This window comes from Bos taurus, chromosome 10, assembly GCF_002263795.3.
Source record: "Bos taurus isolate L1 Dominette 01449 registration number 42190680 breed Hereford chromosome 10, ARS-UCD2.0, whole genome shotgun sequence".
Lineage (NCBI taxonomy): Eukaryota > Metazoa > Chordata > Mammalia > Artiodactyla > Bovidae > Bos > Bos taurus.
Genome location: NC_037337.1, coordinates 43,131,643 through 43,145,534, shown reverse-complemented (window position 1 = coordinate 43,145,534; position 13,892 = coordinate 43,131,643). Strand labels below are relative to the sequence as shown.

Here is a 13,892-nt window from a genome sequence, read left to right as displayed (position 1 = left end):
CGCAAATCAATCAATGTAATACACCACATTAACAAATTGAAAAATAAAAGCCATATGATTATCTCAAGAGATGCAGAGAAAGCCTTTGATAAAATTCAACATCCATTTATGATAAAAACTCTCCAGAAAGCAGGAATAGAAGGAACATACCTCAATATAATAAAAGCTATATATGACAAACCTACAGCGAACATTATCCTCAGTGGTGAAAAATTGAAAGCATTTCCCCTAAAGTCAGGAACAAGACAAGGGTGCCCACTCTCACCACTACTATTTAACATAGTTTTGGAAGTTTTGGCCACAGCAATCAGAGCAGAAAAAGAAATAAAAGGAATCCAAATCAGAAAAGAAGTAAAACTCTCACTGTTTGCAGATGACATGATCCTCTACATAGAAAACCCTAAAGACACCACCAGAAAATTACTAGAGCTAATCAATGAATATAGTAAAGTTCCAGGATATAAAATCAACACACAGAAATCCCTTGCATTCCTATACACTAATAATGAGAAAATAGAGAAATTAAGAAAACAATTCCATTCACCATTGCAACGAAAAGAATAAAATACGTAGGAATATATCTACCTAAAGAAACTAAAGATCTATATATAGAAAACTATAAAACACTGATGAAAGAAATCAAAGAGGACACTAATAGAGAAATATACCATGTTCATGGATTGGAAGAATCAATATAGTGAAAATGAGTATACTACCCAAAACAATCTATAGATTCAATGCAATCCCTATCAAGCTACCAACGGTGTTTTTCACAGAGCTGCTGCTGCTGCTGCTAAGTCGCTTCAGTCATGTCCGACTCTGTGCGACCCCATAGATGGCAGCCCATCAGGCTCCCCCGTCCCTGCACAGAGCTAGAACAAATAATTTCACAATTTGTATGGAAATACAAAAAATCTCGAATAGCCAAAGCAATCTTGAGAAAGAAGAATGGAACTGGAGGAATCAACCTGCCTGACTTTAGGCTCTACTACAAAGCCACAGTCATCAAGACAGTATGGTACTGGCACAAAGGCAGAAATATAGATCAATGGAACAAAATATAAAGCCCAGAGATAAACCCACGCATCTATGGACACCCTGTCTTTGACAAAGGAGGCAAGAATATACAATGGAGAAAAGACAATCTCTTTAACAAGTGGTGCTGGGAAAACTGGTCAACCACTTGTAAAAGAATGAAACTGGAACACTTTCTAACACCATACACAAAAATAAACTCAAAATGGATTAAAGATCTAAACATAAGACCAGAAACTATAAAACTCTTAGAGGAGAACATAGGCAAAACACTCTCCGACATAAATCACAGCAGGAGCCTCTGACCCACCTCCCAGAATATTGGAAATAAAAGCAAAAATAAATGGGATCTAGTTAAAATTAAAAGCTTCTGCACAATAAAAGTAACTATAAGCAAGGTGAAAAGACAGCCTTCAGAATGGGAGAAAATAATAGCAAATGAAGCAACTGACAAACAACTAATCTCAAAAATATACAAGCAACTCCTGCAGCTCAATCCCAGAAAAATAAACGAGCCAATCAAAAAATGGGCCAAAGAACTAAACAGACATTTCTCCAAAGAAGACATACAGATGGCTAAGAAACACATGAAAAGATGCTCAACATCACTCATTAATCAGAGAAATGCAAATCAAAACCACAATGAGGTATCATTTCATACCAGTCAGAATGGCTGTGATCCAAAAGTCTAAAAGCAATAAATGCTGGAGAGGATGTGGAGAAAAGGGAACCCTCTTACACTGTTGGTGGGAATGGAAACTAGTACAGCCACTATGGAGAACAGTGTGGAGATTCCTTAAAAAACTGGAAATAGAACTGCCATATGACCCAGCAATCCCACTGCTGGGCATACACACTAAGAAACCAGAATTGAAAGAGACACATGTACCCCAATGTTCATCGCAGCACTGTTTATAATAGCCAGGACATGGAAGCAACCTAGATGTCCATCAGCAGATGAATGGAAAAGAAAGCAGTGGTACAAATACACAATGGAGTATTATTCAGCCATTAAAAAGAATACATTTGAATCAGTTCTAATGAGGTGGATGAAACTGGAGCCTATTATACAGAGTGAAGTAAGCCAGAAAGAAAAACAGCAATACAATGTACTAACACATATATATGGAATTTAGAAAGATGGTAACGACAACCTTGTATGCAAGACAGCAAAAGAGACACAGATGTATAGAATAGTCTTTTGGACTCTGTGGGAGAGGGAGGGGGGGGATGATGTGGGAGAATGGCATTAAAACGTGTATAATATCATATAAGAAACGAATCGCCAGTCCAGGTTCGATGCAGGATACAGGAAGCTTGGGGCTGGTGCACTGGGATGACCCAGAGGGATGGTATGGGGAGGGAGGTGGGAGGGGGGTTCAGGATGGGGAACACGTGTACACCCGTGGTGGATGCATGTTGATGTATGGCAAAACCAATACAATATTGTCAAGTAAAAAATAATAATAATAAAAAAAAAATTTTATTTTTTTTAATTTTTTTTCTAAGTTTTTCTTAATTCTGTGGTACCTGCTGCAGTTTATTTGCTAACGAATAGTGCAAGTTTGTAAAATAAATGAACAAGAGACACAGAGGTTTTACAGGGAGGTTTTTTGATCTGTTTTCTTATTTTTAAAAAATTCTGTTTATTTATTTATTTGGCCATCAGCGTGTGGGATCTTAGTTCCCCAACCAGGGATTGAACCAGTGTCCTCTGTAATGGAAACACAGAGCCCTAACCACTTGACCTCCAGGGAAATCCCTTTTTTCCTATCTTTACACCAGTCTACCACACTATTTTATTACACCTTTATAAAAAATTTTTGGAATCAGGTAGGTTTAGCCTTCCAACTTTTTTTTTCCCGCAGTTGTTTTGGTTATTCTAGGACCTTTGCATTTCCATAGAAATTTTAAAATTAGCCTGTCAATTTCTACGCCCCCCCCCAAAAAAAAACCCTGCTGGAATTTTGATTGGGATTATGTTGAATTTATAGATTATTTGAGGAAAATTGAAATCTTAACAGTATTGAGTCTTTGAACCCACAAAGTTTGTATTTTCATTTGTTTAGATTTTTAAACATTTCTATCCCCAATATTTTGTAGTTGTTAATGTATATCTTTAGGGTGAAATCTTCTGCTTTTTCTTTTTAAATTGAATTTTAACTTTTAAAGCTTTCAGTATTTTTAATTGATGTTTGAGCCACTGTATCTTTGCAGAAACTTTGGCAATGAAATAAAGAATTTGGCATGAATAAATACACAGACTGTGTATCCAAGGGATTTATTTCTATATTGTTCAGTTCAGTCGCTCAGTCGTGTCCGACTCTTTGCAACCCCATGAATTACAGCATGCCAGGCCTCCCTGTCCATCACCAACTCCTGGAGTTCACTCAAAGCCATGTCCATCAAGTTGGTGATGCCATCCAGCCATCTCATCCTCTGTCGTCCCCTTTTCCTCCTGCCCCCAATCCCTCCCAGCATCAGGGTCTTTTCCAGTGAGTCAACTCTTCTTATGAGGTGGCCAAAGTACTGGAGTTTCAGCTTTAGCATCAGTCCTTCCAGTGAACACCCAGGACTGATCTCCTTTAGGATGGACTGGTTGGATCTCCTTGCAGTCTAAGGGACTCTCAAGAGTCTACTCCAATACCACAGTTCAAAAGCATCAATTCTTTGGCGCTCAGCTTTCTTCACAGTCCAGCTCTCACATCCATACATGACCACTGGAAAAACCATAGCCTTGACTAGACGGACCTTTGTTGGCAAAGTAATGTCTCTGCTTTTGAATATGCTATCTAGGTTGGTCATAACTTTCCTTCCAAGGAGTAAACATCTCAATTTCATGGCTGCAATCACCATCTGCAGTGATTTTGGATCCCCAAATAATAAAGTCTGACACTGTTTCCACTGTTTCCGCATCTGTTTCTCATGAAGTGATGGGACCAGATGGCATGATCTTGGTTTTCTGAATGTTGAGCTTTAAGCCAACTTTTTCACTCTCCTCTTTCACTTTCATCAAGAGGCTTTTTAGTTCCTCTTCACTTTCTTCCATACCCTAAACGCAAATGTTAGTTGATTGAACAATTTGCACTAGCAAGATTTTCTTATTTGATTCTGAGTATGGGAAACTGAAAATATGTATGTATTAGGAAATAGCATTTCTGAAATTTGTCAGATCTAGTGTTTATCAATTGAAAAAAATAAGTTTAATGCTTTTATATGTGTCTACGCACAAATCTGTAGCAGTATGATTTTTCTGTTTACAGTGTATGTGTAAGGAAATACCTTCTGGCAATTTGAAAATACTGTATAATGGGAATACAGGTCTGATATGTTAATCTACTGTTAAAGACTGAAAATTATTTTAATTGCTCTTTTTTCTGCCTAGTCTTTCAGAAAAATATGAAAAGTGAGTTTGAGTGAGTTTGTTCTGATGTAATTATTTTATACTTACTGTCTCTTAGGGTGCTGAGATAGTAAATGTGGTATTGCAGGGTACGGTTATCTTTTGTTGTCATTTGATATCCTTTTTAGTATTTATAGCTAGGATTTTAAGATTTTATATTTGTTTTTATGACTTTTCATCTTTGCAATTTAGTGAGTTTAGCATAAGAAACTCAGATGCTCAGTGTTAAGGTTGCTTTTCAGGTTACTTACTGAAATCACAATCATGGGAAAAATTTGTATCCCAGTTAGACATTATCTTAATTCTCACGCATAGTCATTTGTACTGAATGGGGCTGTTGGCTTTTGTGGAAGAATGTTATAACAAACAGTCTTATGGACTTTTTTAAGCTAAACTTCCAATATAAGTGTTTATTTTATACATATATTTATACATGTTTATACATGTATTTAAATGTCTGTTCTGTTGATATAATAGAAATATATGGTAGAGTGTAATTAAGTTTCGTCTTGACATGTAACAGGAAATATTTATTTCTCCCAAATCTATTTTGCATTTCCAAAAAAAATGTAAAGCCAGGTTTTTTGGATATTAGTCCTGTATGGATTTCCAGCTGCCTTAGTTAAGCGCTTCTCATCCAGACTTCGTTAACTGGTTATTGTTCCAGTTTCTTGTGTCCTTTCTCTCTCTCACTTCCCCACTTCAAATTATGTTTCTTTGTAAGTTTGTTTTTATCAAAATTATTCATGGAAATGAAAAGATAACTAGCTCTGTAAGGCTGTTAGGAAAAATAGCAGTGTCTCCTCACTATTCGCAACAATTTTTGCTTCCTGGATGCAGTCCCTTTAATTTTTCAAAGTGATTTATTTCAGTATTCTGTATCTCTAAGAAAAAAAAAGTGCTTCTGCTCTATTGACCTTTCTGCTTTGGGCAGTATCTTTTGGCTTCCTACTATGGAAGGTAAGGTTTTACTATCTTTTGTACACACACACACACACACACACATATATATATTCTCCCCTCCAACAACACATAGATTTACCACATGTACATACTTCCTGTCTCCCCTCCCACTCCATGCGTCTATCTTAATGTTGGTTGGATCAATATTCAGAGTTTATAGTATTATTACTGTACATAATGACCATATACTATATGTTATTTATAGTTAAACCCCTTTTTCTTTCCTACTTAATGTTTTACTGAAGTTAATAATTATCTTGTGTTCTTGTTTGTGTATTTTCTATGTACTTATCAGTTTAAGCTCAAACTGCCTACCAGTTGTCTAAATATCCTCTCAAGAGTTTTAGATCTATCAGATACTCTGTTAATTTCATCTTCTTGAGATAGTTTCTTTCAGAGCCTTCTGATCTGCTCTGATTGGACTGGCAACCTTTATGCTTGTTTTACAGATCTCATAAGTTTTCTTCACGTCATCCTAGGCATTCCTTTGGCTTTTCTCTTGCATCGGTTCCTTTGTTTCTTATATCCCATATTTTTCTCTATCTTGATTTGTATGCTTGTTTTATTGTGGTACAAACTATAAAGTTTAATGAAAAAGAGTATGTGAGAGTAAAACTTTTGGCCATGTTAGATCCAAGCATGTCTTCATTATACCTTAACATTTGATTGATAATTTGTTAAGATCTTATTAAAGGTTGGAAATTATTGCCTTCCAACTTCTAGTATTATTGTTGAAATCTGGAGCTGATTTAATGTTGTCTACTTTGTGCATGACCTGTTTTCTCCCTCTACTCTGAACTTGTAAGATATTCTCTATATCTCCAGGCATCCTGACATTTTCATTTCTTTCATTGAGATGGGAACTAGGAGGGCCCTTAATGATTTAATATATTGATAATTTCGCCCCTTAATTTTCTGTTTGCTTGTTGGTGATTTTCTTTTTAAAACTTTATCTATGGTGAAATGTAACATACAGCTAGAAAATGCATAAAACATAAATATACAATTTAAGGAACTCTTACTTAACCATCACCCAGGTGAGAAAATAGCACATTTTTAACATTTTTCTCAAGAGAACTCTCCAGAAGGTAACCAGTAGTCATCACTACTTTCCTTTATAGTTTCATCATCTAAGCATGTGTTCTTAAACACCGCAGCTTAATTTTATCTGATTTTGAACTTTGTGAGTGAAATTTGTATCTGTTCTTTTTATCTGTCTTCTTTCTGCCAACATTATTTTAAAGATATATCCACATTTTGTGGAGCTATCTTTACTCATGTTTTATTTTTTGCTGTATATACATTCCATTGTATGAATATGCCACAATTTATCTATCGTACTCTAGATAGGTATTTGAATTTGCCTTTCTAATTTAAAGGTATACCAATAATGTTTTTTTCTGAACCTTTTTGTTCATGTATTCTGTAAATGTTTGTGCTTATTTCTTTAGAACAGTGCTGTCCAGATGAAATATAATATTAGCCACATGTGTAATTTAAAGTTTTCTCATAGTTATGTTAGGGCTTCTCAGGTGGTACAGTGGTGAAGAATCTGCCTGCCAGTGCAGGAGATGCGGGTTCAGTCCTTGGATGGGGAAGATCCCCTGGAGAAGAAAATAGCAATCCACTCCAGTATTCTTGCCTGGTAAATCCCATTAATAGAGGAGCCTGGTAACCTGCATTCCATGGGGTCACAAAGAGTCGGACTTGACTTAGCAACTGAGCACACATGTACATCCGTCCGTAGCCACATTAAAAATATAAGAAGGCACAGATCAAGTTTATCTAAATAACATATTTAACCCAATGAATGTAGTCATTTCAGCATTTAGCCAACAAAAAAATTATTGAGGTATTTGACATTCTTTTTGTATTCTAGATCTTTGACATCTGGTATGTATTCTATAGCCCATCTCAGTTTGGTCGAGCTACATTTCAGGTGCTCACACTAGGCACATGAGGCTAGTGTCTCCTGTATTGGACAACAGAGCTCTAAAAGATGTGAATATACTGAACAGTAGAATTGCCGGATTATAGGGTATCATATCTTGAACTGTAGTAGATGACAGCAAAGGTTTCCGAAGTGATAGAGCCATTTTGCACCCCAGTGCCAGTGTGCGTGGGTTCCCATTTTTCCACATAATTACCAACACTTAGTATTATACTTTTTCGTTTTCTTGTCTGTTAAGTGGGTGATAGATTTCACTGTGGTTTAATTTGCACTTCCCTGATGGCTAAAGAGCTGGAGCACATTTTCATATTAATTGACCATTTGAATTTCTTCTTCTGTGAAGTGCTGGTTTAAAATTTTTTTGCCATTTTTTTTCTATTAGGATTTTCATCATTTTTTCCTTGTTGAATTTTTAGAAGTTCTTTATAATATATTCTGGATGTGAGCCCTTTTGTATTATGTGTTAACATAGATCTTCAACTCTGTAACTTGCCTTTTCATTTTCCTAAAGATGTCTTTTGCTGAACTTGTTTTAAATTTTAATGTTGATAAGTTTGTAAATCCTTTACTTTATGGATAGTAATTTTTGTGTCCTTTTTAGTAACTCCTTTTCTGTCCTGAGATCATGAGATTGTTATCTATTATCTTATTTTATATTATCAGAACTTTATTAGGTCTTTTTATTTAATAGATCTAAAATCCAACTAAGACTGATTTTTGTATCAAGTATGAATAGGAGTTGATTTCATTCTTTTCTGTATGAGTGTCCAGTTGTTCACTGTTCATCCACTTGCCCCACCTTTCCTCAGCAATTCTCCCCCTACCCATTGTGCCACCTTTGTTGTACATCAAGGGTCTATATATTTGTAGACTTGTTTCTGTACTGTCTGTTCTGTTCCAGTCATCTGTTTCTCTATCATTATATCAACATTCTTAAATCCTACTTGTTGTTGTTGTTCAGTCGCTCAGTTGTGTCTCACTCTTGTGACCATGGACTGCAGCACGCCAAGCTTCCCTATCCTTTACCTGTTTCCCAGAGTTTGTTCAAACTCATGTCCTTTGAGTCAGTGATGCCATCCAACCATCTCACCCTGTCACCACCTTCTCCTCCTGCCCTCAATCTTTCCCACCATCAGGGTCTTTTCCAGTAAGTCAGCTCTTCGCATCAGGTGGCCAGAGAATTGGAGCTTCAGCTTCAGTGTCAGTTCTTCCAATGAGTATTCAGGGTTGATTTCCTTTAGGATGGACTGGTTTGATCTTCTTGCAGTCCAAAGGACTCTCAAGAGTCTTCTCCAACACCACAGTTCAAAGTCATCAGTTCTTTGATGCTCAACCTTTTTTATTTTCCAACTCTCACATCCGTACATGACTACTGGAAAAACCAAAGCTTTGACTATATGGACCTTTGTCAGCAAAGTAATGTCTCTGCTTTTAAATACGCCATCTAGGTTGGTCATAGCTTTTCTTCCAAGGAGCAAATGTCTTTTAATTTCATGGCTCCAGTCACCGTCTGCAGTGATTTTGGAGCCCACAAAAATAAAGTCTGTCACTGTTTATATTTTTACCCCATCTATTGAAAGAGAAGAATGTAAAAGCAGGCTTAAAACTCAACATTCAAAAAATTAAGATCATGGCATCTGGTCCCATCACTTCAAGGCAAATAGATGGGGAAACAATGGAAATATGCAAGGTGACAATATACAGCCTTGGTGGATTCCTTTCCCAATTTTGAACCAGTTCGTTGTTCCATGTCTGATCCTAACTGTTGCTTCTTGACCTGCATACAGGTTTCTCAGGAGACAGGAAAGGTGGTCTGGTATTCCCATTTCCTTAAGATTTTTTCAGTTTGTTGTGATCCACACAGTCAAAGACTTTAACCTAGTCAGTGAAGCAGAAGTAGATATTTTTCTGGAATTCTCTTGCTTTCTCTGTGATCTAACGGATGTTGGCAATTTGGTCTTTGGTTCCTCTGCCTTTTCTAAATCCAGCTTGTACATCATGTTCTCAGTTCATGTACTGTTAAAGCCTAGCTTGAAGGGTTTTAAGCATTACCTTGCTAGCATATGAAAGGAGTGTAATTGTGTGAAATTTGAACATTCTTTGGCATTGCCCCTCTCTGGTACTAGAATGAAAACTGACCTTTTCCAGTCCTGTGGCCACTACTGAGTTTTCCAAATCTGCTGGCATATTGAGTGCAGCTCTTTCACAGCATCATCTTTTAAGATTTGAAATAGCTCAGCTGGAATTCTGTCATCTCCACTAACTTTGTTCATAATGATGCTTCCTAAGGTCCATTTGACTTAACACTGCAGCATGTCTGGCTCTAGGTGAGTGATCACACCATCTTGGTTATCAGGTCTTTAAGATCTTTTTTGTACAGTTCTTCTGTGTATTCTTGCCACCTCTTCTTAATATCTTCTGCTTCTGTTAGGTCCGTACCATTTCTGTCCTTTATTGTGCCCATCTTTGCCTGAAAAATTTCCTTGGTATCTCTAATTTTCTTGAAGAGATCTCTAGTCTTTCCCATTCTGTTGTTTTCCTCTGTTTCTTTGCATTGATCTTTGCATTTCTTATCTCTCCTTGCTGTTCTTTGGAACTCTGCATTCAGATGGGTATATCCTTTCTCCTTTGGCTTTCACCTCTTCTTTTCTCACGTATTTGAGAGGCCTCCTTATACAACCGTTTTGCCTCTCTGCATTTCTTTTTCTTGGGGATGGTATAGAGGTGCCCTATGAAGTAGGGTGCACTTCATAGTGCACCTCTATAATTTATAAAATCGTATGGTCATTCAGAGATACCTCTGTTGCTGGGTTTATGACCTAGTGTTCATAGACTTCTAGTAGGTTTGTTTTATTTAACTTTGCAACATGTTTTAATTTTTGCTTTATGTCTAATTACAGTGTTTGAAACCTAAAGAATTACACATTATCTTCAAATTTGAATGTGTATATAAATATCATTTGTCTGAACTCAGCACATTCAGTGCCATGATTTCTTGGCTTACATCTGCTCTGAATCATCAAGCTTTATAGGTATACCCAGGGGGCCCTGAGGACATAGGAAACAGTAGCCAGAGTTTATAGTTCTTAAAAGCAAATAAATTTGGAAAGAAAAGCCAAAGGAAAAAGGTTTGATTCACCTTCCTAGGGTCTGTAGCCAGGAACCCATGCTTTTTTGAGGGACATCTGGTCTGTCTTGGTAGCTGGGCTACCCAGTTTTCTCTTCTCAAACTCAGGGGTCAAACATCTGAACTACATTAGTTCAGAGAAGTTCAAGTATGTGCTAATGTGGACATCAGCAGTCAAGGTGGTCCAGAAGTTGTGAGGTGGGCCCAAATACCCCAAAGACCTGTATGACACACTATACAGACCTATCTCCCAGCGTGTTCTGGGCCTCAAATTTAATGGTGCCTCTTCTAACTCACAGCCAGTTCTGATCTGCATATAGCCCAGGTCTAATGCAAAAATGTTCTCTTTCTTTTGAACTGTAGGAAATAGTTTTGTAATAAAGTCAGCAGCCTAAGTGAAAAGGGCCCTGCTCCTTGTCTCCCTGGGAGAGTGAGGGTTGGTAGTAATCAGGTTGAAACTGAAGAGCAGCATCTGACTCACGTGGTACAGTATTGGTATCACTTTTCAGTCATGACCGCAGGCCTCAACCACTTTTCTCAGAAAATGCCTCTGGAGTTGGATCGTAACTCTAAAAAAACAGGGTAGATTCAAGACCAGTGACCCAAAGCACCTGAACTTATCTGTAAACAGAATGGTGTGGCTTTCATCTGAGGCAGAGGGGGATGTGTAGGAATAGGAGCAAGAATGGTGGTGTTTCTGGGTAAGGGGAAATGCAGCTCGGAGCAGAACACCTCTGACCCACCTCTGTGGGGCTGATAGTGCTTCAGCTCCACCATTGGCCTACATTTAGCCAAGCTTCCTCCTCCCCCACCCCCACCCCCAACAACTGGGCTTTACACTCACATGCAATCCACCAAAGCATATAGACAAACCTCTGAGGCACTGCAATCAGATCAGATCAGATCAGTTGCTCAGTCGTGTCCGACTCTTTGCGACCCCATGAATCGCAACACGCCAGGCCTCCCTGTCCATCACCAACTCCCGGAGTTCACTGAGACTCACGTCCATCGAGTCAATGATGCCATCCATCCATCTCATCCTCTGTCGTCCCCTTCTCCTCCTGCCCTCAATCCCTCCCAGCATCACAGTCTTTTCCAATGAGTCAACTCTTCACATGAGGTGGCCAAAGTACTGGAGTTTCAGCTTTAGCATCACTCCTTCCAAAGAAATCCCAGGGCTGATCTCCTTCAGAATGGACTGGTTGGATCTCCTTGCAGTCCAAGGGGCTCTCAAGAGTCTTCTCCAACACCACAGTTCAAAAGCATCAATTCTTCGGCGCTCAGCCTTTTTCACAGTCCAACTCTCACATCCATACATGACCACAGGAAAAACCATAGCCTTGACTAGACGAACCTTTGTTGGCAAAGTAATGTCTCTGCTAATAGCTCTACTCAAAGGGGAAAGAAAAGATATTAGGATTATAATTGTCAAAGGAAGGGCAAAACCCAAACCATGTACAAAGTTATGTACGTGTTTCTGTACACAGATAGATGGCTGCCTCTCCTCTTGTCACAGAAATTTACAGCCTCAGGACTTTTGTGAGAGTGACTGATATCGTCCCTAATAGGATCCTTGTACACAGTAGGTTTATTAATTAACTTCAGGGTATCCATGCTTCCTCTGAAGTTGTATAGAATATTTTATGTGTATATGGTTTTTTGGTGGTAAGGAGAAGAGAGACCAGTGGCTTTCAGTTGATTTTCATAGAGTATTATTGTTGTTTAGTTGCTAAGGCGTGTCCAACTCTCTGTAACCCCATGGACTGCAGCATGCCAGGTTCCTCTGTCTTCCACTGCCTTCCAGAGTTTGTACAGATTCATGTGCATTAAGTTGGTGATGCTATCTATCCTCTCTCTCATCCTCTGCCACCTCCTTGTCTTCAGTCTTTCCCAGTATCTGGGTCTTCTCTAATGAGTCGGTTGTTTGTATCAGGTGGCCAAAGTGTTGGAGTTTCAGCTTTGGCATTAGTCCTTCCGATGAATATTCAGGACTGATTTCCTTTAGGATTGACTGGTTTGATCTGCTTGCTGTTCAGTCTCCAACCCCATAGTCTAAGAAAGATTAAGAACGACTTCTATGAGTTAAGAAAAGTTTACAGAAACCAACTTTTTCCCCCCATTTTTTTGTGTTTTATGTCTGTATTTGAATAACCATTCTGATAAAGTACTATTAATTATATGTAAGATTCTCAGACTTTTGTTTAATAAGTATCATTTTGCTTATACTTAAATTGAGAACTTTTTTTTTTAAGGTTCAGGAGCAAGTACATCCCAATCTCTCAGCTAATGAAGAGTCTCTCTATTACATTGAAGAGCTGATTTTTCAGCTGCTTAATAAATTATGCATGGCCCAACCAAGGACTGTTCAAGATGTGGAGGTAAAAATGATTCTATTATTTCAAAAAGTCATTGAACCACTGTATAAATTAACTTTTATATCTACATCTATATCATTTAAAATTATCATGGAAACTAAAGCCATTGAAATCATATGGGGGATGTATGATCAATTCATTTTTGTCAGAGATGTCAAGGCAATTCAATGAGGAAAGTAAAGTTATTCAGCCAAAATAAGTGTTAAAACAACTGGATAAATTTTTGGTGGGGAAAAAACCCTTGAAACCATCTCAGAAATTTAAGATACATCATAATCTTAAAAATAATAGCTGGAACTATGAAGTTTCTAGAAGAAAATGCAGCAGAATATCTTTATAAGATGATGTTAAACAATTTTTTTTTTTTTTACAGAGGACTCAAAATACCATAAATAGCAAAATAATAAAATTGATGTGAAGGTGAAAACGATACAAGTCACAGACTAGGTGAAAATGCTTTCAATATGTATTCCTTACAAAGGGCTTGTATCCAGAATATGTTAAAAAAGAAAAACAATTACAAATCCAAAATAAAAAGATTCTTTGCTCACCCAGATGAACAAAAGTCTTGAATAGACAGTTCATAAAAGAGCATATGAAAAGTATTCAAACTCATAATTCATCAGGGAAATAGAAATTTAAAGTACAAGGAGTTATTTCACACCCACTAAGAGGGATAAAGTTGAAGACTGATAACATGGAATACTAATGGGATGTAGAGCAACTGGAACTCTTAAACACTGCTAGTAGGAGTATAAAATGGCATAACTACTTTGGAAAATTGTTTTACAGTTTCTTATAGTTAACTATATACCTAACCTATGACCTTGAAGTTTTATTGCTGGGTATTTAATCCTAAAGAAATGAAAATATACCTTCACAAAGAGACTTATATAAGAATGTATAAGCAGTTTTATTCATAACAAGCAAAAATTGAAAACAGCTAAAATTTCCATCTATAGGAAAATGGGAAAACAAATTGTGATAGATTCATAAAATAGAATGCTACTTAGTAGTAAAATGAAGGAATAAACTATT

The 13,892-nt window shown here is 37.3% G+C and overlaps 1 protein-coding gene across 1 annotated transcript in view; it reads left to right on the top strand.

Moving 5' to 3' along the window:
• The window catches only part of SOS2 (SOS Ras/Rho guanine nucleotide exchange factor 2), a 105,644-nt gene that overhangs the window by 12,712 nt on the left and 79,040 nt on the right, over positions 1 to 13,892 (top strand). The window contains exon 2 of the mRNA XM_024997980.2: positions 12,732 to 12,857. Coding sequence (XP_024853748.1) covers positions 12,732 to 12,857 — 126 coding nt within the window. The remainder of the gene's footprint in view (positions 1 to 12,731; positions 12,858 to 13,892) is intronic.